The 27749-nt window shown below is 36.5% G+C and overlaps 1 protein-coding gene across 1 annotated transcript in view; it reads right to left on the bottom strand.

The window, feature by feature from the left end:
• LOC103277169 (metabotropic glutamate receptor 7-like) overlaps nucleotides 1-27749 on the bottom strand; it is a gene marked incomplete at its 3' end in the record, with an annotated part of 254759 nt that overhangs the window by 34287 nt on the left and 192723 nt on the right. Inside the window, exon 5 of the mRNA XM_021707312.1 lies at nucleotides 17856-17996. Within this exon, the coding sequence (XP_021562987.1) occupies nucleotides 17856-17996 (141 nt within the window). The remainder of the gene's footprint in view (nucleotides 1-17855; nucleotides 17997-27749) is intronic.

Here is a 27749-nt window from a genome sequence, read left to right as displayed (position 1 = left end):
CACCTCTTATCAACAGGGTGACTGAATGAAACGTAATTGTACACCTAACCCTTAACTGTACCCCACAAAACCATAATAAAAAATATTGATTAATAAAAAAAATTTTTTTAAAAATTGTCTTCTTTCATCCATCTCCATAGCCACCACCCAACTGCAACTCATCATCATTTCTCATATGGACTATTGTATGGCCGCCTCACAGTATCTACTCTGGAGTATCTTTAGTACAACGTTCATAAAATAATCAAATGAAAATTTTAAAATTTACTTACCCTTCACATGCTTCAATATTTGCCCTCTCTTATTGTCCTGTACTGCATTTTCTTTCAGATCTATGTTCTAGTTCATACGTACTCTCTTTGGTTGTGTCTAATCTATTTTTAACGCATCTGCTGATCTTTTTTGATAACTTTTTGTTCATTGCATATTATCTGAAGGATTCCACATTTATTTCTCTAAATATTTTATACATGGTTTTACTCTAAATATATTTTTTTCTGGTGCTTTTTTAAAAAACTGAGACCTTGGTGAACTTATAGCTATTTATTTGTTTCTTTTGGCTTTCACTCATAATGTGTTTTTTCTTTTCTTTGTGCTTGACCAGCTTCAATAATGAGTTAATAATGATTGATTAATTTTAATTTAATTTTTTTGACTCCTGGAGCCTAACACTTTATTTATTTATTTATTTATTTATTTATTTATTTATTTAAAAGATGTGGGGCACAATTCAGGGTTAGGTATATAAACGTTGGCACACCCTTCTTGATGAGGTATGCCCCTCTCTCTCCTAGCAGTTTCATTCAACTGCCAATACCACTCCTCCCCCCCAGTAGTTTCCCACTACTGCCAATCCCTTTCTTATTATTATGACAGTTGTTCAAGGTTCGCTTATGAGTGAGAGCATATAGTACTCTGTTCTTTGTTTCTGTGACAGATCACTGACTATGATCGACTCTAAATCCATCCAAGTTGCTGCAATGTCCATATGCTTGTCCTTCTCTATGGCTGCATAACATTCCACTGTGTATATGCATCACATTTTTTTTATCCACTCCAGCTTCAATGGGCAGCATGCTTGGTTCCATGTTTTTGCTATTGTGAATAGAGCTGCAACAAACATACATGTGCAGGTATCTTTTTTGTAGAATGATTTGAGTTCCTCTGGGTATATTCCCAATGTGGGAATTGCTGGTTCATATGGAAGATCAGTTCCTAGTTCTTTCAGAAATTGCCACACTGTCTTCCAAAGAGGTTGCACCAGTTTGTATTCCCACCAGCAGTGTAGAAGTGTTCCTTTTTCTCCACATCCTCGCCAGCATCTGTCATTGTTTGTTTTATTAATGATGGTCATTCTTACTGGGGTTAGGTGGTATCTCAGTGTGGTTTTGATCTGCATTTCTCTGATGATTAGTGAGGCTGAGTACTTTTCATGTGTTTGTTGGCTGTCCGTATATCTTTTTTTTTTTTTCCTTTCAGCATGTTTGAGTTCCTTATAGATCCTAGAGTTTAGGGGCCCAACACTTTTGTTCAAAATGATTTCTACTGAAAGCCCAAAGGCAAAACCCACCTGGTACTATTTTAATTCTCTTATAGCAGTTCTAGCTTAATACCTGAATCTCAGTTTTAGCAATGCTACCTTAAATCCTGTTAAAGGGCCTTGAGGTCCAGGGGAGGCCATACTGCTCAAAGCCAAATCAATACCCCACCCTAGCTTTATGGCACATGAGGCTTCTTCTCAGAACTAGAGAAGAATTAAAAGCATTGTGTCAGAGACTTAAACCTTAATAGTTTGTGTTTAAATGCTTATTTCTTTCTCTGTTCCACATTGGTCCAAAGTATGCCATTTCTCATATAACTATTATGTTCAACAAGTCTGATATTCATAGATAATATTATAATAAACAGCAACAATCAAACTTCATGTAATGTTTTCTACACTCCAAAAAACTATTCTAAGGACTTTGTATGCATTATTTCATTTAATTCTCATAATCAATGAGGTAGATGTGGTTATCATCATTGACATTTTACAGGTTAGGAAACAGATTTATCTTAAATAACTTATCCAAAGTTACACAGATAACAAGTGGTTACTCAAGTTGTCAAACTCCATCTAACTGACTCCCAATCCAATGTGTGAATATTTTAAATGGAGGCATAGTCTGCATACAGGCGAAATGCTAGGTTATAAGTAAACTGTTTAATTAGTTTTGACAAATACATATTAATATATGGAGCATTTTTAATTTCCCTAGAAATGTTTTTTGTGGTCCTTCATAGTCAACCTTTCTCCCCCTACCAAGAAGCAACCATCAACCTGCAATATAGCACCATAAGTCAGTTTTGTCTATTCAAGGATTTCAAACAAATAGGATTGTACAATGTATACTTTTGATATACAGTCTGACTTCTCTCACGCAGACCCAAAATTTTGAAATTTATTCATTTTGTTGCATGTATCAATAATTCATTCCCTTTTTATTAATAGGTATTTTTCTACTGAATAGATATATAAGAATTTGATTATTCAATTTCCTTTTGATGGACATCTGGGTTACTTCTGGTTTGGTTTTTGTCAAGAATTGTGAAAGGACTGAGATTTTACCTTACATGCAACAAGTTAGCCTCCCATAGTTTCATGAGTGCTGATCAAAGATGTGGAACCCATAGGTCACCATGCACCACAAGCAGCACAATCATTATATTTGCACTGGATCTTCTCCCTACCATACCCTCAAATGCCATGGGAGTGACACAGAGTAGTTCAGGTAGATAGAGAACACACAATGAGTTTATGGTACAGCTGTCAAACTCTGAGCTTCAGAAAACTGAATCTTTTTTTTTTTTTTTAATGAAGAACTTCAAGCAACCTTACCTGATCTCTGCTTCAGAGAGAGATGTTATCTTTATTTAAATGGCCAGTAAAGGAACTTTCCTATGCTCCCTAGCGGTTCCCTATCTGTATCTACCAAGGCTATATGCTACACAAACATCTTGAAAAGAATAATCAGTGTTTCTGCTTGCAAGATCAACAGAAACAAGAGAAACCAATGGAGCACGGTCATCCAACAGGGTTATTAAGAATAAAGCTGCATAGGGTTTTGTAAACACATGTTTTCATTTACCTTAGATAAATGCTTGGGAGTAGAGCTGTGTATCACAGGCTTGTGTGTGTTTAACTTTTACAGAAGTATTCCAAAGCATTTATACCATTTACATTCTAATATTAATGCATAAAAATTTGACCTTTCCATATCTTCTCCAATGTTGATGTTATCAGTCTTTTTTATTGTATCCACGTGTAGTAGAATCTCATTGTGGTTTCATTTGCATTTCTGTAATCAATGATGATGATGGGCATTTTTGCTTCGTGTGCCTATAGGTCAAGTGTATCAGGTCTAATATCCTTTCTTGCCAAGCATCTTAGAAGTTAACAGCCCATGTTATGCAAATTTTCTACTATAGGATCAAAACAGTCCAAAAGAACACTGGTTAATGCCTAAATGATGGTCATAAATGAATTATTTATTTAAAAATTCTTATATTAGTGGCAACCATTAAACTGTACTTTTTAGACAACTACAACTACTTCTAAATTCTTTTTTTTTTTTTTTGGTGTTTTTTTCCTAAACAAACATCTATTTGTTTGTTTATTTTAGAGATAGGGTCTTGCTATGTTGCTCAGGCTAGCCCTGAACTCCTGCTCAAGGCAATCCTCAAGGCAATAGGATGACAGGCATGAGCTTCTGGGCTGAACTAACTACCTCCAAATTGTTAACTACAGCTAATTCTTTGTCACTTAACAAATGTTTTAAAGAGCCAGTGAGTGTATAAGTTCTCTTTCGTGGTTTCCAAATGAACTAAAGGAAGAAGCTTATAAAATGTTTAAATCATATCCTCCAAAGGTATTAAACTTTTTACAGGGAAAAGTTAGGTACTGTTTATGTTTTGTATTTTAAAATGTGGTGTTAACCCTCTCATGCCAGGGAGATGTCATTTCCATGAATCATTGTTTCTAAGAGTAAAGTAAAATACTATGATCCAAATCCCTGCTCTGTCAGCTCCTAGCCAAGTGACAATGGGCAAGCCATTTAACAAAACTCTAAAAACTTTGTTTTTATCTTTCTCTTTAGTAGATTATAAATATTATCAGCTCTGCCAACTCTGCTGTGTTGTAGAAATGATCAAGTGACAAAGGGGTATTAAAACAATTGAAAGACTCTAAAGTGCATCTCATAAAAAAGATAAACGCATACCCAAACATACGGGAAAAATATTCGATGTTGCAAGTTTTCCAAGAAATACAAATCAAAATAGAGATAACATTTTAGTAGCTTTGCCAATGGCTGAATAAATTAGTACAGTGCTTTCAGAAAGCGGCTTGGCAATACATTTCAATTGTCCAAAACTCTTCATACTGTTTGAATCGGTAATAATACAAATAGGTAATGTGCATTTTGTTATCATTTACCCAAGGCTTTCTATGTGTTGGCATTGTACTAAGCACTTCATGTGCATTAATTCATTTAGTGCTTCCCCCTAAAACACAAAACAAAACAAAACTCTATCAAGTAACTTTTACCACCCACGTTTTACAAATTAGAAAACAGGCACAGAGATGCAAAGTCACTTGTGTTAGGCTTCATAGCTAATATGAAGCAGGGACTGAAACTGATTGAAGACAAATTGGCTTCAAAGTCCTTGTTCTTTATTCCTCCATTTAATGGCTTCTAGAAATTTATTCCAAGAAAGTAATCAAAAAGAGAGAAGAAGCAGGAGGTATTAAGATGTGTCCTGATGTGCTTTGTGTGTATACCTGAGATCTTTGGAAACAATGTGAGTAAAGATTAAGCAAATGACAATATATAAAAACACTGGGCTTTTATATAACACTTAAAATAATCAAGAAAACCAACAAAAGGTACAGTGTTTATTATTCATGCAATTTTAAACAAACAGGTAAAAGGTATATGGATTTCTTGTGATCACCATGCTAGGGCTATAGGATTACCAGAATGTTTGCTTCTGCCCAAGCTAGCCTTGTAAGTTTTCCATAGCACTATAAAGTGGTATGCAAACATCTTCCCATGAATGACTAGACCAGGATCACAAACTCCAGAAATTCATTTTTAAAAATGAGTGTTAGTGAATAATAAAGAGTGAATGAGAAATAATTTATCAATTTAATGAAAGAACACATACCATGGTATTAAAATAAAAAGAAAATTAAAAACAGTGAACGATCAAATAAGCTGTCCCAGAAGAAAGAAAGTCAAATCATAGTGGGGCAGACTCCAGAATTTATTTCTCCATTAGAAAAGTGAAACCTCTCTTTCGAGGACAATCATCTTTCCTTTGGTTGCATTCTTTCCCTACTCTTGTGTACAAAGAAACTTTATTATTGAACGGTAGATGCACACTTCTTGGTGGGCCAGCTCGATAGAGCAAAAGCCTAGAGAGTTAATTTTGTGAACCTAAGTTTAAGGCATAGATTAAAAAACACAGACGCCTGTTGTCACACACATTACTCCATTTTTTTCCCCCCTCTTAGATGCTGTAATGGCTGGGTCCTGAATGTCTTGGTCATGGCATTGTGCCATTTCCACTGTAAGGTGTTTTGACCGGGTGGACAGCTTAAAACAGAAGAAATGAATAGTAACATAAGGCTTTGGAGTCAGCCAAACCTTGATTTGGATTTGAGTTCTGTTACTTTCTAACCAAGTGACTATGAACACGTGGCATTATTAAATTCCCTATGCCTGAACTGCCATTTTGTGTCATGTGACCTTGGGCTCATCACTGTGCCTTCCTGTGCTTTCATTTCTTCCTTTTTAAAACAACAAACATAAACTATCTCAGAGGGTTGTTGTGAGGCATAAAAGAGTTAAAATGAATTTCATTTTCCTCAACTAAAAATTGTGGATAAAAATGGGATAGCTATTTTGAGGATTATTATCATTTATGCAAAGAACTTAAATTAGTGTTTGATGCATATAACAGTGTGCAATAAATATCGCTTATGGTAATTATTTTTTAAAGAAGCTAAAAATTAAAATGGTAAGAGTAAAACTTGCAAAAGTATAACATTTTGGTCTATTTAGATTTATATTCACCTATGTATTTGCAGAAAGTGACACTGACATTTAAGAAAATATCTAATAAGCTTTGGTTATTTTATTATTTTCACTATTATGGTTTTAACCCTGGATGCAATTTCTTCCTCATAAAATGTAAAATGCAACAATTCTTCATTTATGAGCATAACAAGAATCAATATAGGAAAGGATATTGTCAAAGTTGAGAGGCTGATAGATTCCTCATTCCTCTATTCCTGTAATTTTTTTTTAAGAAAATCATGGTTAATACATTATAGTTTATTGAATTTGGGGAGTTTATTTACATTTTTCGTTAAAGTGGAATACTTGTCAGCTCAAATACATGCAGATGTTGCTATGTTCTTTTTGTGTCTATAGAAAACAACATAATGGGCTTATGAAACATTTAACATGTGCAGTTCAATAAATCCTACAAAGCCCCAGAACTAATCCATTTGCCCAGGCTGATTCTTCAAACAAGAGATGCTGCTTTAGTGCCTGTAAATGCCATAAGTTGGGCAGCTTCAGGAAAACGCAGGCACATACTCCTGCCCCTCCTCCTCAGCTGGATCAATTTGATTGAAAAGTTTTATGCAAATAATACTTTTTTGTTTTAAGCATCAGAATTAAAATTAATTCCTCAGCAATTACTTGTTAATCTCCTACTATATGTCCTATACTGGGCTAGGGCTGGGGATGTAAACATGTGAGTAAACAGAGGGGTGGCTGGTGTCACTGAGCTTCAAGCTGAGTCCAGGAGAGAGACATTCACCACATACTCTCACTGATGAGCACAGCATTACAGAGGCAAATGCCTTCAAACAGAAAAGATGAGAGAGTATGACAGCAAAGAACCTGCCCTAGAATATGGTGGGAGCTTCAGTGAGGCTTCCCTAAAGAGGTGACACTGTAAGATACGAATTGAGTAGTCAAAAGTTGTATTTGACAAAAGGAATTCCAGGCAGAGGGAAAAGTAGAATGCACAAAAGCTCTGTGGCAGAAGAATATAGATGCCTTCACAGAACTAGAAGATGGAGCCACAAAAGTGTGCGATAGGGTCCTGCTACAGGGCACCTAAGAGACCATACTGAGGGCTTTAGTCTTCTTCCTATCAACAATGTACGGCCACTGAAATGTCTTAAATATTGAGGGATTAGTTTTACATGCTAAAAATAGCACCAGTTTAGATCTTGAGTGGTTCTTAAAATTCGATAACAAGCCTGCATTCTCAAAACTTGTCCAGGGAGAGAATATATGGGTACATAGTCTGTGCTGGAGGTATGATTTATGTAGTCATGTAAACAGCCAGGCTGTCGGACATGAGAAGTCCAGGAATTACTTGTCCTCATGATTTTTGTATACTTCTGACAACAAAGGTAGAACTACTTCAGCTTGGCTCTTTGAATTTTCTTTTTATTACTTTTTTGTATTTAAAAAAATTTTAGTTTAAAACATAGCCGTTTGTTACAAACTTGTACAGTACATGCACTTGACAATTGCATTTTTTTCCTCAAATGAAAAAGCAATAGCATCTTGTAATTCAACGTTTTCCTTCCATAGTAAATTGCCCACTTCTGCCAGAGCATCGGATCACTTTGGAAGCTCAATTTACAGCCGCTACTCCAATACTGGTATGTATTTCCTTAAAGGTATCATTTTGTACTGCTTTGGTTTCTCACCATTTCAGTCTTCACCATCTGCTTCAACAAAGCTGTAGGCCTGTGTTTGCCCCTCCCTAAAAGCACAGAGAGTCCCAAGAGAATGAGATATAGTCAGAGAGAAGTTTATAGTCAGGGCTACAGTTCCCAGTTGGATAATTATGCTGCCTCTGAGACCAGGACTTTGAGTTCGATGTATTTCCTCTTTGCACAAGCTACTAGCTTTTCATCAATATAACAAAGTTTGAACATAAACTAGAAAATACTGCCCTATCTGGAGTTCAGGAAAGGAGAAGAAAAACAAGTCAGCTCACTTCTACACAATACTTGTGTGTTAGTGAGAACCAAGAAGATCAATCCAAGTTCATTATCACATATGTTCTACTGAGAACCCTTGTGCGTCTGGAGGTCACAAAGTGAGGAAATTGCTATAGAAGTAAAACTATTAAAGTCACCCCTAAATGAGAAAGCATCTATTCACGTTCAGTTCTCTCAGGGGCTTGGAAGGCAACTAGGCACCAGAAAAGAAAAAGCATAGGGAGAATATATTTGCCATTTGGTTGACCCATCCGAATCACAATTTCATCATGCATATAGTGGAAATAATAACCTTTCATGGACAGACAGGGCTGTGATGATACCCTCTGCTGATGAAATCGTCTTGAAACAATTGTTTATTGCTATTTTCCATCTCAGTCTCATATTTCTTTTACAGCACTAATCACAATTCATAATTACTTGATGTATCTGCTTTTGATTTTTTTTCTGCCTTTTGTACCAGAATACAGGCTCCCTGAAAGTATAAACCTTGCCTGTTTTCCCTAACCCAGCATACACACTGGCTCAGGGTGGCTCACTTGTCACTCATCTGTTGAGTAATTAAACAAGTGACAGAATGCAAGAAAAAAAATGAATGTATGCAATTAGTTGTTGGGATGATTAGATTTTTCTTGTTGGCAGTTAAGCTCCTGTAGAAGTCACAAAGTTTCTCCAAAGGAAAAAAGAAGTCCGGGTGTGGTGGCTCTGTAATCCCAGAATTTTGGGAGCCCGAGGCAGTAGGATCACTTGTACCCAGGAGTTCAAGATCAACCTGGGCAACATAGCAAGACCTGTCTCCACAAAAATAAATTAACCAGGTGTGGTGACATGCACCTGTAGTCCTAGGTACTTGGAAGGCCGATGTGGGAAAATTGCTAAAGCCCAAGAGATTGAGGCTGTGACAAGGTGCAACTGTGTTACTACATTCCAGCCTGGGTGACAAAATGAGACCTCGACTCATAACAGACAAAAAAAATCCATAAAAGAAGGGTTATACTTGCCCTGTTTATATCACCAGGCTGATATGGGGATCAAATAGAATGATTGGATATAAAAGTGTTTTTGCAATGTGTATAGCATGGTATAAGGCAAAAGGTATTTAAGGTAAAGGAAGAATAAGGCTGGATATAAAAATAAAGGATGAGGTATTTAAGTAATGAAGTAGTCCTGCCTATTTTTTTTTAAGAGTCTCACTCTGTTGCCCAGGGTGAAGTGTAGTAGCACTATCACAGCCACTGCAGCCTCAATCTGCTGGGCTCAGGTGATCCTTTTGCCTCAGTTTCCCAAGTAGCTGGAATTACAGGTGCAAGTCACCACACAGAGCTAATTTTTCTTTTTTAAACAAAGAGATCAATCGCTACCATCAGAAAAACAACCACAATGGTTGGAACCTAAGCCCACTGAGTTCTCACTATCCCTACAAGATACTAGTCTACCTATTCTTGTGAATAATCCCGTATAATAGGGACTACTATGCTAACGTCACTTTACAGAAGAGGAGATGGCCAGGGAGCGAGAGGAGGTGAGAATGTTTAAGTAACTTGTATATGGTGACACAGTCACAGTAAGAGCTGAGAGTCAAACCTAGGTACTTATTTCATAAGTAAACTACTGAGACCTAAATGAGCAGCTCGATACTATATTATTATACCATAGAGACCGAGCTTAAAATCAGACCCTGACTTTCTGTGCCCTGGATGGTAAACAATCAATAGCATTTGAAGATAAAGATAAGGAAATTAGCAGCTTCTGTATGTGTTTGCCCATGTACCTGGCTCTCCTGTTAATGGAATCAGGAAGACAAAGTTAGAAGTAGCTCTAGAAAGTTTTTTATCTGGGTTTTTATATATGGCTGATATTTATCTTATAAGCACATTTTATTACATAGAAAAATGAATATGACATCGCACACACTATAAAAACCGAAGATGCTTTTAGTATCCATATTTCCTTTTGGGGGGATGGTGAGAAAGCGTCTATTACTAGAAACTCTTCCTAAGGAAGGCTATTTTCTACTCTAACTTGCTTGATGACATTTGATAAGTCATTCCACAGCCCTTTCTTATGCCTACTAAAATGACTCTAAGCATCCAATTTATAATACTTATATTGCTTATAAGAGGCACTTTGTTTACAAGGACTGTTGCTGAGAAGACGCATATGCATTAATTCCCCTACTTCAGGAATTCCTTTTCATTAACAGCCAAGCCTGACAGACTTTCCGAATATAGAAAGGCCACAACTCCCAATTTTAAAGACTTTGCCTGTTGGAGTTAATGAGAAAGAAATGACACACAGCTCAAATAATTATGGCTTCCAGCATTTATGGAAACAGTTTTGCCTGAACACTCCTGGGCTTTCAAGCTGGTGTTCCACTGTCTGGTTTGACTCTGCACAGAATTAAACACAGTTTCCGCGGATGCCTTGATATGCTGTTATATGGTAAAAAGAATTTGAGGGAATGTGGCCTGAATTAAAATAGTGTATAGCAAAGACCCCTTTCCATGCTTTTAGGGTTGTTGGAAGAAGCAAGAATTCATTTACTGTAGGGTTTATCCATAAACATCTATTTCATAAGGCCAAAGACAACCAGTTGCCATCTTGGGCATCTGCTCAAGATTTGGGAAATTGAAGTTTATGAGTTTAATGCTATATTTGTGCTATTTTGTAAAGACAGGGATCTGGCCTGCTTTGGTTATACTTTGGTTGGTGTTATATAATACTCTAACTTATTAATATATTATATTAATAACTGTATTTTCATTTCCCCCTCCTACATTTTTTTCTAACCATGGTAGCTACAGAACTCTGCTTCATTGCTTTTGGGAAGGATGGTTATAATGGACAGCAGAAATAAAAATAAAATAGTAATAATAATATTAGTAATAAATAATAGATTTGCTTTTGAGCTTTACAAACTAGTGTTATATGGTCAGCACTTGACTCTGGGTATGAAATATTAAGGACATAAAATATATGCCATACACAAAATATTTGGAAGGATATGACTGGATCTAAATTAGTACCCTCCCCAATCTATAATCAGGACATTCAGGAATGGAAGATGAAAAGGGAGAGACTGAGGAGAAACATACAAGTAAAATGCTGGTGTAAGCTTCTGAAACTGGCCCTCAGCTCTGCAGCCTCCCTCAGCCATGGTCACAGGTGGGCCCCCGCAGTCATGAAAATCAGAGTTGAACTTGGAGAGTCCTGAGGCCAGGACCAAGAATATATGCTGTATTAGTCTTTATGTCTTCACTACTAACTTCAGGAACAGACAAGTTGCATTTTTGGAGATGGATTTGTGGATAGTGGGAAACCAGGGGTAGATACCAAAGACCCAGAGCAAGGGCACCCCACAAGTAATTTCCTTGTACTAGACTTTAAAAAAAGCCCTTTGTAACTAAGGTTCAGTCCCATGACCAGATGAAATAAGGATATTTAGAAAGACTGATTAAGTTTCCACACAGCATTGAAATGAAGATTTGAATAACAAAGTGAAGTTATAGGAAACAATCAAAAGTTTGATTTTTGCACTGGTGATTTTACGGTCCAAGATTTGTATATATTATAATATACAATCACAGGATAAGCTACATTAAGTATTGCTCTCAGAATCAAGCATTGTCTAATCATCTTGCTAATCTTCTTTCAGATTTGTCCAGTGGACTAATTGACAATTGATATTGCTAATATGCTACCCTTGAAAATAAGTTAGCTTTTTGTTCTTAAATTTCTGTAAAAAATAACTTTATTGACTTTTAAGTAATACAAGAAGATAAACTTTCTTATCTAAGTGAAATAAAAGCAAAACCATAAAATGAGCATGGCATTTAATATGGTTTAATATTATGCTAAAGTCTATTTTTGACTATTGCACATGGGAACCTGAAGTCTAGAAAACTAGTCACCTTTTATGGACAGGATTTTTTTTCAATGTCCTATGTTCTAAGAAGAATTTAAAGAGGTTTTCCAAAAACAATGAGGATTTCATATGTGACAGTCAGATAATTTTAAGTTGGAGAATCCTATACTATTTGGCATTTCATCTATCTAAATGTTATTAGCAAATTTACCTAAAGAGTTGCTGTAAAATTCCTTACTAAATTTACAAAGTTATATACCTTTACATAACTTTAACTTTTTTGCTAAAGTTAGTTAATGTTCACATTTGAATAAATGAGTTATTTAACAAATAAAAGTTCTTAATAATTCAGCATGTTTCCACTTCCTACAAAGATAGAAACTAGCTATTTAGGGAGTAGGTAGGGAAAGATTTAAGGGTGATGTTAGAAAGAGAAATATCAACCAAGACTCTGATATTTATAGATGAGTCAGGGAATAAAAAATTAAACAAGGACCCATATTAACACACAATCCTATAATGTATGCTTATAGAGATTAAATCATAATTAATCTCAAAGCCTGTGTTTAAGAACGTACAAAGGTGTAAAAATGCATCAAAATGACTTCAAAAAGTCGTAGAGCACCAAAGGGCTAGATATTATTTATCTGTAATATTTTGATGTGGATTCCTCCATAATACTAAATAAATTAGTGCTACAACACCTCTATAACAAAAGATCAATCCAGAATAGGATAACAATGTAACAAGGGAAACTCCGTAGTATAGTCATCAATTCTTTGTGCACATATATTCTCAAAGCACTTGACTTGTACTTCTTTGTCTTGACAGCCTTATTAACAAACTATATAGGCTCTGATGGATCTGGGTCCTGGTGAAAATAAAACATACTTGAGAAATACATAATTATTCACTCACAGTATTTAACAGGTTTTTCTTTTTTGGCCCCACTAAAAAAAAAGATAATTTTACTTAAACTATTAGTTTCTAGAAGTGAAGTTTAAAGAAAAACACAGCTCAAGGATTCTGATCTTCCACAATGTGGACATTTACAAGTATTCTGTTTAGCCCTTGGTATCTTTCCACAGTAAACATTGGTCTATTAGGGGCACAAATCAAAACTGAATTTGCTTATTGTGTGACTTGAATGCATTGGCCATAGACTACAAGGGGTTGTTTCAAAAGAGAAAAAAAAAAAAAAAACACAAAAAACAATGTCCCCAATTTATTCATCCTCTATCATCTCACAGAGAAAACACACCTCTGAAAGTCAAATTGTCCCTTCATAGGATGATAGATTTCTAAATGCTGAGTCCCTACTTTTCAGCAAAGTGGTAACTCTGATGAGTCAGTATTCACAACGTGGCATCTGGCAGAACAGTAATGTTAGGTAGACCAATGTTCTGTGTAAGCCATAAGATATGGCATATAAGATATTGCCTGATTATAGGCAAACACATTCAGATTCTGGGAAGCTCCTTTGGGTTTAATGATTGCATTTGAAATCTAAGGCCTTGGGGATACTACTAACTGTATGAGGACATAGCTCATCAGGGGAAAGTGAACAAACTTTGGAATATAAGGTGTCGAGCAAGTGCAGGACCAAGTGATACTTGGGCACACTCTGCATTTTGGTGCTGAATTTCCTTAAGCCTCAAGCTTCATATCTCACTTGTAATGTAGCGTATGAAGCGAATCTGTAAAGTCTTTGATACCTCAATATATCATTGTAGAATGTGCAACCCAGTGAAAAGCTCCTGTATATATGTGTGTGCTTTTTTTCCTATTGGAGTTGGATATATATCTGAAGTGACACAGACAACTGGATCTTCATGAATTCCCCACAGGCAACTGCATTACCGTTACTGAGCTCTTAATACGTGCCAGTATCATTTCAGATCCTCTGCTTGAATTATCCTATTTAATCCCCACAACAACTCTGAATGCATAGTTTTACTATTTTCATTTCAAAAATAAGGAATTGATTTGAGAGGTTAAATAATGTTGTCCAAGCTCTTACAGGCATGTGTGGTCATGGGTATCTCTAGAACACAAGCCCAAGCCTTTTTGATTCCCAAATCTGTGGGTTCTTAATCACTTTGGTAGTGTGAATTTCCTAACTCCAACATGGCCTCAATGTCTTTTTTCAGAGACCTCACTTCATTTGTGCAATTTTTGTTCTTTTCCTGAGCTTAGTATCACCACAGAAACATGTTATTCCCAGAGAGATCAGACTCTAAACTGGTCTTTGTGTCAACAGTACACTAGCAGGGCTCAAGGAAGAACACTTCAGCTGGTGGGATATGTGGAGGAGAACATAAATACAACCTGAAAAACAAATCACATCAGATCTCTCTGCCTGTAAATGACAAGTAGTATGTGATGAACTGTCTAGAAGAGATTAATGTGTGTATAGCTAGCACTGTCTCCATGGGAAAATGTAGATCTACTACGAAATAGCATGAATGGCATTAACACCTGTCAAATGGAGTTTGCATTTTCTGTGAGAGCATGGACCACTATACACTTGCTCAACTGTATATTCCTCATGGGATGGCAGCCAAGATTACCCATGAGCAGGATAGTTTACTGCCAATGCTTGGTCTGGATCAATGAAAATTAGCACATTGCCAGGGAAGGTAGGAGGAAGAATGTCTAGCTCTCAGATTGAGACTGGGTATCAAGGATAGTTGAGATGTTCTTAAAATACTAAAGAATGTAATAGCCTCCCTGCTGGAAGAAGACTTTAAATGAATATGGATAATATACAGGAATAAAGATTGCATAGTTGTTCAGGTAATTTTCTGTTAGAATTCATGCACATCTAATCAGAAGTAAAATTATGAATCATGCACAGCTTATCTAATGTTCTTCATGGATATTTTGTTTTCAATAATGATTTTTCCTCTTATGACTTTTTAATTTTTTGAATTTTAGAATTCACCATTATACTTTGACTCCAGAAATTTGTCCTCTCCAGACAGTAGGGTCTCATTTCTTTTCTTCAAGACTTCTCTTGTCAAGTGACTGATTCAGAGTTGGTCTACTTGCAGCTAATATACAACAAATGAAGCTTATTATGGCTAAGAAGGTTATACAGCTCCAAATAATAAAATGTTTACCTTTTAATTTGTGCTCACATCTTAGCAGTGAATGTTGTAAGACTCTCTTTTTCCTTAGTAGAATTCAGCAACAGAGAGAGCTTTGTGAAAGAGCTATGTTCTACAGACGTTGGATCAAAACATTCACTGTTTCCACGCTGCCAATCCACAGTGCCATACTACTCGGCTATCTGCATCTGGTTGTTCTTCCCAACATGTCCATTATTTTAATGTTTTAAAATCTGGATACCAAGGCAGCTTTCCCTTATAGAATCTTATAGCATTGTGCTCTTAAGCCCATCATAGTTTCCCTTTCTTGTCCATTCTTTTCTCATTGCAATTTCAAGGACTCTCATTAATATAATAGAATATGTCACTTCTCCCCATTCCGTTTCCTTTTTCTCTAATTTAGCAATTCTTATCATGCTTTTTCTTCTTATCTCCACTTCCACATTGAAGTATACTTAAATGACAAGATTTTTTAAATAATATTTTGGAAATACTATCAAAGCAAGATATAAGTGTAGTCAGACTTGCAAAAAGGAAGGACAAGAAAGAAAAACAAACACATGACTACCCATATACTCATACCCCATAACTGGAAAAGTAAGAGATACTATGATAGTAACAATATTTATCTCCATTCAACCTGGCATAGTTTACCATGGAAGTGGTGAGGAAGAAAAGGGGAAGGAATAAATATATAAACAATTTGGGGCCACAGGTAATTTAGTGAATGTGATTATACATTATTCAAATGGAAGGAGTATAATAGAAAGACATAAACACTTCTATTTCCATTTTTGTGAGGTGGTAGTTTGAATAATGGCCATACTTGTTTTTCTAAACACAAATTCTCAATGATCACCACTAAAATGTGGCTTTGGATAGAAACAACATGTGTTAGAGCATATAAAAAGACAGGGGCTTAGCCTCAGATGGGGACATTCCTAACACTCGTCAGACAATCTGCTCCGCCTTCTGGACACTCTACAGAATACCAAATGTCAGAAAGAATCCAGAAAATTGTCATCAGTCATTTATATACTTCTAATGCACTTGAATGTTCCCTGTCATATAGACAAATCATTGAGATGTCAAACTATTTTTTTTTTTTTTTTGGTTTCCACTTAAAAACTTTGTGTTACCTAGGTCTAGCCAGAATTAAATTAATTTTACCTCTTTCCCCCACTATTATAGGGATCATATTTCTGACAAAAACTTTATTATTACACAGCATAGTCTGGATAATATGATTAATCTGATATTTTGGTTAACTGGATTTTACTTCCAATACACACACCATATTGACTTGTTTCATTGTTTTTATTCATTTTTCTGTTCATATTGTATATCTCCCTTTTCACAGAATACTCCTTGAGAAAAAAGCCTATATTTAAGCATCCTCATAATCTTCAAAGTATTCTTAGTACCATGTCTTACATACATTCTACCTGATTAATGAATGCTTGCTGAGTGGACGAATCTATGATATCCTGATGACCAATATTCAGTGAGCTATATAACAAAGTAAAGACAGAAACTATGTCCAACATGAATGTGTTTTTCTTGATCAAACAGAAGACATTTTAGTCTTTTGACTTTAATATAGCTAAGGTCATCGTTACAAATGTTAAAGACTGCTGTTTAAAAGATGCTAGGTGATAAGATGGTTAGACCATGTCATACTGTTGGATAACACTCTTCCATGGTTACCCACTGCTCTTAAGACAAAAGTCAAATTCTATGCACATCTCACCATGGCTTAGTCCCTGCCCATCTCTCTACACCTGCAGCTTTGGTTCACACATTTTCCTTATTCTCTGTACTTCGGTCACATTTTTTCTGCTTTTTACATCCTCAGAGGTATAAAATTTTCTCTGCTACATGTCTATTGACAAGTTAAATCAGAAATTCTCCAACCCATCCTTCCACTTCCCTAACCAGTCAATGACTACTTCTTCTTTGTATCCTGTCTTCAAGGAGATCTTTTGAGACAGCTTTTACCCTAAGTATAAGTGAAATTTATTAGTTCCATGCCCTCATAACCCTCAGAACATGAATTTTGGTTCATAATTATGTGTTCATCAGCAAGATCACTGGAATCATGTCCAATTATCTCCATTAGACTCTAAGCAGTGCAGAAGCAGAGTTTTTACCTGATTTGTGCACCACCAGATCACCAGTGCCAGGCACAGAGCTTAGCAGAAAAAAAGTTGCTCAGTAAATATTTAGGAGTGAATAAATGAAGGGATGTGCAATTTTCCTTCTGACTACTTATACGCACACACATTTTTATTTGTGATATTTATACAAGTTTATATGAGAAACTGTGAATACTTAAGAATATTTTAAATAGCAGGTACTTATTAACTTAAACAGGAAAAACATTTGGAATTCTCATTATTCTAAACTCAAGCCCTTTGTGTCCTTAATCAAATATACTGTCCATGGTAACAGTAAAATCTGGCGATGGTATGGGATTTGTCATTGATTTTTGTCTGTGTGAAAATGACTTCATACCCCTGGTTGGAACATGACTAATATTTATCAATGAGAGCATTCAAAGCAACATCACCTCTTCTGAATTCAAAGAATCAGTGAAAATGTCAATTACTGCTAGATAGACAGGCAGACAAGAATGCATTCTTTGTCCTGCAAGACTTATGCTCCTGTTCCATTTTCTGAACAATCTAGTAAAATTCAATTTACTTTTTCAATTTGTCTCCAGCCAAGCTTCCTTCTGTCAGCTATGCAGACATTTCAATGCTAGCCACGTACAGTAATAGGAGAAGGACAAAGAGAATTAAATTACCTGTGCATTTGCGATCTGTGTCTTCTTTTTTTGAACCACTAATCGTCAACTTGCAGTTGAAGTTTTCTTCCCAGTATTCAGCAAACCATACATTTCTTCTGTTGTTTTCAAGTGTACGGGAAGTAAAGTAGGCATCAAACCCTAAACAGAGTTAAATAAAAGGTCAGTGCTTGTGAGGTAGTGCTGCCACATTTAGAAATAAAAATACCAGTGATGGTTTTTCTTTGTTTTAGTAGACTAGATTCTCCTTTGTACCATCCAAAAAAAAAAAAATCAAAATATATATTTTAAGAAAAATAAAATACATATTTTAATGCTACCCTATGACTAAAGTCCTAGTTAATTTTGTCAAGCAGTTACTATCATTATTCCTATTTGTGGATGAGAAAACAGAGACTTAGAAGAAATAAAAACATGCCTAATGTTAACCATTATGCTGCATTCTGCACCTCTGACCATGTCAACTACTGACCTGTGAATATATTTTTAAGAAACCTATTTCACTTAGTAATATTCCATTATGTAAATAACTTTCTTGTCAAATTGAAGTTAAAGTATTTAAAGAGGCTGTAGGTAAATAGAGCCCAACATAAAGCTTAATCTTATTTATAAATGGTGCCCAGATGAGCAGAGACCCAGGAAGCCAGATCTCCAGAAATCTTTTAGCTGTCTCTTTAAGATAGTACAAATCTAAAATTTTTAATGGAGCCATAAAATTTTATGAGAATCAGAGCGGAAAAAAGACTGGATCAGTATCCTAAGACTTAAACTTAAATCCCAGCTGTACTAATCTCACTCAGTCATGAAAACATAAGCAAGTACACATGTCACCTTTCCCATCTGTAACAAATGAAGATAACACCACCTCTTTCTACATAGCATCTTGTTTGTGGCAGTGGGAAGACTGGAAACTTATAGAGTTGAGTTCTATGATCAAGAAAATGAACTTCCTTTCAAGTTATTTAAATTATTCAAAGTGCTCCCTTACTTTTAAAGCCATAAATGATTTCATAATCATTATAATTACCAAAAAGTATTTTATATACTTTTTTATTAACCATCACATCAATCCTAGGAAGTAAGTACTACGCAGATCCATACTTAAGAGGTAGAAAACGAGCCAGGCTCAGTGGCTCAGCCTGTAATCCTGCGCCTTTGGGAGGCTGAGGTGAGTGGATTGCCTGAGCCCGTGGGTTCGAGACCCGCCTGGGCAGCGAGACCTCATCTCTACAATAAATAAAAAAATCAGCCGGGCGTGGTAGCGCATGCCTGTAATTCCGGCTATTCGGAAGGCTGAGGCGGAAGGATTGTCGGAGCCCAGCAGGTCGAGGCTGCGATGACCGGGAGCGGCCACTGCACTCTAGTCTGGGCGACAGAGTGAGACTCTAACTCAAAAAAAAAGAGGTAGAAATGAAGGCTTAGAGAAGAATTTGACCCAAGTCTACCTCATTGCATACCTGACTCCTGACTCATATACTATAGAGCAGGGTATCTCACATTTTGGTGGCTATCACAATCATCTGGAGAGCTGTTAAAGAACACAGAGACCAGGCTCATTGAAGTAGGTAGGATCTGGGTCTTTTTGTTTTTTTTCTCAAGTTCACTAGAGGATTCTATACCCACCAAAGTTTGAGAACTAGTGCTACGTAGTTCATCTGTGGCCCACTTGCCATGTCACTTCTCTTTCTCTACGCATCATGCTGTCATCAACCCACTGCATCAGTCATTTATTCCACAGGGCAACCTGTGTTTCAAAAGGTAAAACCGCAACATGATAATGTGGTGAAGTGTTGAAATGGGGAACTTCATCAAAATGGTAAAACATGATCTGACAAAGCTGGAGCAAAAGTCAGTTTTGAAAAGAGAGCTCCTGTCATATGATTTAATGAATTCTGATTCTTTGAGTTCAGAAGGGGTGACAGAGGTTAATTCTTGCTAACTTAACTGAGTCAGCATAACTGAGTCAGCATCAGGGCCTAACAATCTGTTTATTTTTCTTTACCAGAGCTAGGACAAAAAATAAATTAATTCTCACAATTTCCCTCTATTTCATTCATAAAGAATGAAGTTAGTGTTTCATAAAGTATAAAATTGTCCATGAACATATTCAAGTTTTTAAAGACTTTGTTGAAGTCATGTGTTTACAATGCCTTGGAATATCCTTGGCAGCTTGGTGGCAGCTTGGTGGGTTAGGCATACACCATAGCTCTTCTTTACTAATAGATATAGGGCTTCTGATACAGAGTGGTTCAAAGCTTTCCTTCTGGCTGAAATCACTGAGTCATCACTTTTGGTCTGTCACTATGTTTCTGCAGCCAAAGAATTCTACCTATCTTATTTTAGACTATTCAATGCCAGATGTACTCTCACCAAGGTGGAACAAAGAATCAGAAATAGAAGCAGAAATTATAATAGCTCTGATAATCTAATCTAATTTAGTGTGTATGGGTGTGTGTGTGTGTATGGGGTGGAATGTACATGTGTCATAGTGAACTGAGACTTTCTTCCCATCCCAGAAGAAAAGTGATCTGTACACACATCCCATTAATATTAGATAAATTGCCAGAGTTTTAAAATGTAACCCAAGACATTAAGACCAGGGTTTCAGTTCACAAGAAACAGAATCAGAATTATGTTGAAGGAGAAACATTATTCTTTAATATGAAGCAGAGAAATTCCTAGTCTGAAATTTTTCCTTTTGTTAGATAGAAGTTTAATTTCAAAAATTAATCTCCAGGTACTTCTAAAGCAAATGCCCCATTGGTTATATGTTGGGCAACACTACTATAATCTTGGAGTAAACTTAGAAGAACGTGGGAAAAATGAACAGGGCATTAGCTGGCATTATAACTACATTTATATGGTTCTTTCTTTCTTTTGTTTTCTTTTTTTAAAACTGGGATGCTGCCCTCAACCGCCCCCTGAAATTTGTGGTTGAGACAAGAGAGTGCAAATCAATAGAGACATAATTCATCCCAGCCAGCATGTTTGGGAGATGACCTTTCCAGCTGAGGGAGAAACAACAAAAAAAAGCCTTCACAAGTATGTAGTATGAAGAGAAAGCTATCAGAATGTCAAGAGAGGGTCAGAGGATACAGCTCTGCCAGGGTGACAGAAGCTGACAGATACTGATGGGGCTTCCTGTGGCATCAGAGAGTGACCAGGAACCCTGATGGTTTTCTTCTCAACACTAGGCATATATTGCAGATTAGAACATCACTGTTGGCCTAGGTAGTAGGGGGAACTCAAGGCTTTCATTTCAATAGCCTATAAAGGGAAGGTTTGCTTACAGCTCAGGAATAACAAGTTCATGATTCAGAAACACACAACTCCTGACAAGTGATGGAAATGGAATAGATAAATAAAGCAATGAAGAAAAAAAAGAAAAGAAAAGGCAGATAGGAGGGGGGAGAGAGAGAAAGGGAGAGTTAAAGAGAGAGAAAAGTAAAGAGAAAAGGGGAGAAAAGGAGCTGGAGGGGAGGAGAAAAGGAGCTGGGGGGGAGGGGAGAGAGGGAAGAGGAAGAGTGAGGCTTTGATGAGGGTGATTTCCTGCTGCTAGGAGTGCAAATCAGTATAACCACTTTGAAAAGCAGGTTAGCATTATGAATTAACATTGTTAATATGTATACTCTAAGGACTCAGTCATTCTACTACTAAGTACTTTCACTAGAGAAAGTTTTACACGTTGAATCAGGATATATTTTCAAGAATATTGTGGCAATGTCCACAAAAATTGAAATCTGAAACAACTCAAATGCCCATGAACTACACAGATATATATATTTCACAACAAAGCATGCATGAATCTCACAAAAATAAATGAGCAAACTGGAAACAAAAGAATGCATTCACTATCATTCATGTCATGTAAATTTTAAAACTGGGCAGAACTAAGTCACATTGTTTAATGAGGCTGATACAAGTGGTTGACTATATATATAAAAGCAATGGAACTATTATGCTAGAAATAGGGCATTCAGGAAAATAGGTTATTTCTGGTGATGTAAGAGAGGAGGGAGACATAACGGTGTCAGGAAGTCAATCTTGCTGCTAATGTTCATTACTAAGGTGGTGACTTTATAACTACATTTACACTAACTGTATTTGTTTTTATGCCCTTTCCTGTGTCTATGACATAACTCTTAGTAGTGGGTTGAATTATGGCCCATAAAAGGAAATGTCTATGCTTCAACTCCCTGACATGTAGATATGACCTCACTTAGAAAATATTTGGAAATGACAAAGTTTTAATCCTATAACTTTTAGATATGACCTTATTTGGAAAAATATTTGAATATTGTATAATATCAAGTTATATTGAAAATGTAATTAACTTAAAGATTTTTATATGGAATCGTCCTGGAGTATTCATGCGGGACCCACATCTAATGATAAGTCTTCTTATAGGACATACAAAAGAGAAATGCACAGGGAGGAGGAAGGAAGGGCATGTAAAGATGAAGGCAGAGACTGTGTTGCATCCACAAGCCCAGGAATGCCTGGAGTCACCAGAAATTGGAAGAAGCGAGAAAAACTCCTCCCCTAGAGCTTTCAGAGAGAGGTGACTTTGCTGGAACCTTGATTTTGGACTTCTGGCATCCAGAACTGTGAGGGGAAAAAAATTCTGTGGTTTTAAGCCACCAAGTGTGTGGTCATGCTTTCTTTCATGGCAGCCATAGGAAACTAACACATCCTAGTAAATGAAAAATCCTGTTGTAGCATACCTAGCTAACTTCTTTTTGGTCCAAATGATAACATTCTTCTCAGATGTCAAAAACTGATGGCTTATGGGACATATTTAACATATAGACTTGTCTTGTCCTTTCTGGTTTTAATATGAAATATTTCTTTAAATCTATTTAATGCCAGGAGAGTCTCCCTGAAAAGCTAGAACATTGGTAACATAGACCCCCATCCCTATGTGACAGCAATCAGTTGGTTCTCAATAATAGCTACTCCCTTTGTTTGGACCTGAGCTCTCCAGCTCACAGTATTTCTCCACCACCCTTAACTGCCTCCAACCTGGGCTTCTATTCTTAATTTTGAGATGTGTGTGACTGTCACGATAGACACAGAGCTTCCTACCACTGAGAAATGCATTTCTCTTAATACACATTTGCTGCACCTTAAGAAATCTATAAACTCCACTGAAATGAGAAATATTTCAGGCCTCTAAGAGGATATCTTCAAAAAAACTATTAAAAACATAAAGAAGTTGGAAAAATAACAGGATGCAAACTTTAAACAGATAAATCTTATATATATATGAACAATGACGATTTAGAAGATATATTGAAAGTGACCACTATTAAAATAGCTACCAAAACACAATAATATCTATCCAAGAACAAGTGATATTTTTCGTTAAGTCAGGGCAACTTTTGCCTTTCAGAAAAAGTTTAAAGTTTCCCCTACGTCAATTCCCTTCAAGTTAACTTGTAAATTTTATGTGGCCTCAACAAAAATATTAACTTTTCCCTTCTAGATCTAGACAAGTTGCTTTTAAAGTTCACATAGTAAAAATATAAAAAGCAAGAAAACTCTGAGAAAAAAGAACAAACATGCAAGTGTTTAGTGGCTTTGGGGGAAGGGAATAAAAAAGAGAAGGGAAAACTCCACCAGGTCTTATGTTATAACAACAGATTTTAAATTCACTGTGATTATAAAAGATCAGCCCTGGTTGATGAGAGATGACTTGAGAGATCAATAGACCTAACTGTCTGTAGAACAGAACAGAAATTCCAGAACTAGACCCAATTGCACATGGGGCTATAATATAGTAGGGGATAAAGGTAGTATTTTAAATCACCAGGGAAATGTTGCCCTTTTTAAAATTTTTATTTTATTTTTTTCAAGACACGGTCTCACTCTGTCACCCAGGCTGGAGTACATTGGTGTGATCCCAGCTCACCGCAGTCTCAACCTCCTGGGCTCAAGCAATCATTCTGCCTCAGCCTTCTGAGTATCTGGCACTACAGGCACTCACCACCACACCCAACTATTTTTTTTGTGTTTTTTGCTCGCTATGTTGCCCAGGCTGGTCTCAGACTTTTGGCCTCAAGCTGTTCTCCTGCCTCGTCTCTCCAAAGTACCAGGATTACAGGCATGAGCCATGGTGCCTGGCACAATGTCCTTTTGATATTAATCTAATAAGCAGCAACTGGTTGGATATTTGGAAAATGATCATATTGGGTCCTAGTTAAGAATTTAACATATTAGGAAACATTGCATGGACTCAAACATAGCAAGTGTATTTGAAGTTTTCTGTCTCTGTGAGAAGATGAATTGTGTGTGGTGGTAGGAATTGGGGTCCTGTACCCTTGATTCTAGTGCCACGTGGTGTGTTCTGACGATATGTTCCCTAGGTGGCCCTGCCCATGCTCATGCAGGGCCCTGGGAGTCAATTCCTTAACTGCCTCTTTTGGGAGCCTTTGAGCTTCTGGAGGTCAGAGACTGTATGCTACTCATTCCTACTTCCTAATGTGAGTTCTGGTAAATATTTCCAGAAGTAAATTGAAGTTAAAGACATGTAAATCAGTTGGCAACAACTTCATTACTACTCTAGCAAGATGAATCTAGACTCTCAGATGCACCCACAGATTCTTTGGCTGTGTCTACTGATGAGAGTGGTGGCAACCAGCCATTGTTTTTGATAAAACAAATAAGAATTATTGCAGTGGAAATTGTTGCACAAAGAACAAAAGAATCCCATGGGAAGTGTTTATGGATGAGGTAGAAGAAATAAACTCTGCAATGTTATTCCACAAAATGTCTCCAAAGGATTGTTGCATATTGTATAATACCAGAATGGCTGTTATTTTTTATTCCTTTAAACTGTCTGGGAAACAGAAGGGCATTTATATAATATGAATATCTTCATATGGGAATAAATATGAATGTAAGCAATACACATTAAATTGATAGTTTAATGGTAAAAAGCAAACTCTGAAACTAGAATTCTAGGGTTCAATTCCTAGCTTTGCCACTTGCTACCTGGATGATGTTAAGCAAATAATCTAACCAGTTTCTCAATCTATAAAATAGGATGAGGATAATATTATCTTTATAGGATGTTGTGGCTATTGAATGAACTAATATATGCAATGTTTAGAACAATGTCTGGCACATGATAAGGGTGTAAATGTTAGATAACGTCAAAGAAAATTAAAACAGAAACAAATATGAGGTGAGAAAAAGACAGAGAAAAGAAGAGAAAAATTAGAAAACTTTGAACTTTAATACTAGAAATTATGCCTGAAATATTTAGCTATCAAAATCCTGGTTTTGTAGTCAGATGGACTTGAGTTTGAAGTCAGCTTCATCCAACCATTAGCTATTTTATTTAACTTGCCTCATGCAAAATCAATCACTTAGTTTTCTGTTGTTTCTGTTTTGTTGTTGAATGATACTTTTTTCTTATTTTTTAAATAAATCATTCCTCAGCTTGTAATCCCAGCACTTTGGGAGGCCGAGGAGAGTGGATTGTCTGAGCCCAAGGGTTCGAGACCCGCCTGGGCAACTTGGCGAGACCTCATCTCTACAATAAATAAAAAATTAGCCGGGTGGGGTAGTGTGCGCCTGTAGTTCCTGCTACTGGGAAGGCTGAGGCGGAAGGATCACCGGAGCCCAGCAGGTCAAGGCTGCAGTGGCCGGGAGCGGTCACTGCACTCCAGTCTGGGCGACAAAGTGAGACTCCAACTCAGAAAAAAAAAAGAAATGTAATTATCAAAATCTTCACATATTCCAGAAAAGACTTCAAGTGGCAAGCACCTATGTCTCCTCATTCATAAAATGAGGACAGTTGAACCTACCATACAGGTGGTATTAAATATTTTATTAAGATTACTTTTTAGGTTTGATATTTTTTCCTTTTTTTGTTAAAGACATAGGGTACAATTCAGGATTAGGTATACAAGTGGTCATCATACAGGTAAAATTTGGGCCTCCCTTTTGTTCCGACTTCTCCTGGTTTGAGATTAGGTGCTCTTATTGATTTTATGTGCCCCTACTTCCCCTGGCAGTTTCTGGCTACCACCAACAATCCCTTTCTAAAGTATTATGGTAAATGTTCGGGGTCCATTTATGAGTGAGAACCTGTGGAACTCAGTTCTTTGTTTCAGTGATAGATCACTGAGTATGATAGACTCTAAATCTATCCAAGTTGCTACGAAGTCCTTAAGTTTTCCTTCTTTATGGCTATGTAATAGTTCATTGTGTATATGTACCCACATTTTTTAAATTCAGTCCAATTTCGATGGGCAACCTGGTTGGTTCCATGTTTTTGCTAATTGTGAATAGTGCTACAATAAACATGCATGTACAGGTATCCCTTTGGTAGAATGATTTGAGTTCCTCTGGATATATTCCCAGTAGGGTGATTGCTGGATCATATGGAAGGTCAACTTCTAGTTCTTTTAGAAATCACCACACTGTTTTCCAAAGAGGTTGGACTAGTTTGCATTCCTATTGCAGTGTAAAAGGGTTCCCTTTCTTTCACATCTTTTGTCAGTATCTGTTGTTTTTTGTTTTATCAATGATGACCATTCTTACTGAGGTTAAGTGGTATCTCAGTGTGGTGTTGATTTTCATTTCTCTGTTGATCAGTGAGGCTGAGCACTTCTTCATGTGTCCATTGGCTGTTCGTAGGTCTTCTTTTGAGAAGTGTCTATTCATGTCCTTTGCCCACTTTTTAACGGGGCTGTTTGTTTTTTTCCTTTCGGCACATTTGAGTTCCTTGTAGATCCTGGATGCCAGGCCTTTATCAGATATACAGTTGGCAAATATCTTTTTCTCATTCTGCAGGCTGTCTCCCCACTTGTTGATGGTTTCTTTTGCTTTTCATTTAAGGCTGTATCCACTCTCATTTTAAAGTTGTTCAATGAAAATAGGTTCCTTTCCTCTTTTTATTTTTTTATTTTAAAGATGTGGGGTACAACACAGGGTTAGGTATACAAATGTTCATTATGTAGGTACCCTTGTTGATGAGGTGTGCACCCCTTCCCTTGGCAGCAGTGGGAAACTCCTTTCCTCTTAAGGTAAGCAGTTTCAATATCCGTTCCAGATATAAAGTGATAACTACCCTCTACCCCTTGAAAGCCCCTCACCATTTTCCTGTGCTGTGTACAGCATGTGATCTTAATATCCTGAATATGTGTTGCTTGAGGCAGCTTAAAAGCCAGTAGAGAAGAAAATTAAAATGGCCATCCTTCTAGTGAATGCTTTAGGAAGTCAGACTTGAAGAGGCATCTACCTGAAGGCCATAGGCTGCTTCTGTCCTATGTGGAATGAGTGGTGGATCAGAATATAGTGGAAAGCTTCTGCTCTCCTTTCCTCTACCCAAACTCACAATAAATGTCAACTTGAACCTCTGTTTTAGCGATTAAATGGTCTGTACAGAACCTTGGTATAGGGCCTTATTCAGGAGGACTGATCCCTTGTGTGGGTAATAGCATTACTTTCAGGCTTAGGTTTTGATTGTTGTTACTGTCATTTTTGTCTTCTCTACCCTTCTGCCTTCCTACCTTTCCTTCTTCCACAGTATGCTATTTAAAAGATATTCCATATTTCTATATATTTTCCCCTAGTAAAAATGCATGTAATTGTTACACTAAATTTATGCAGTCTTGACTGCAATATGTGTAGGCACTTACCAATGTATATCAAAAGTCATAAAATGTGCAAAAATTTTGATCTAGTGATTTTATTTCAAAGCATTTGTCCTAACAGAAAATATGTATTTTTTCCAAATTCATATAAAGCACTAGATAGTAGGAAGAATTACTAATTTTATCAGATGTGATAATAGCATGATGATGTAAATAATAGGTTCTCATCAGTTAGAGATACTTTTTAAAATATTTTACTTGAGAATACATGTTTCTATGTTATCTTTAA

Source organism: Carlito syrichta, unplaced genomic scaffold, assembly GCF_000164805.1.
Source record: "Carlito syrichta isolate Samal-C Ts95f unplaced genomic scaffold, Tarsius_syrichta-2.0.1 Scaffold316494, whole genome shotgun sequence".
In the NCBI taxonomy this organism is placed as follows: domain Eukaryota; kingdom Metazoa; phylum Chordata; class Mammalia; order Primates; family Tarsiidae; genus Carlito; species Carlito syrichta.
Note: the sequence above shows the minus strand (reverse complement) of the source record. Positions and strands in the feature narration are given on the sequence as shown.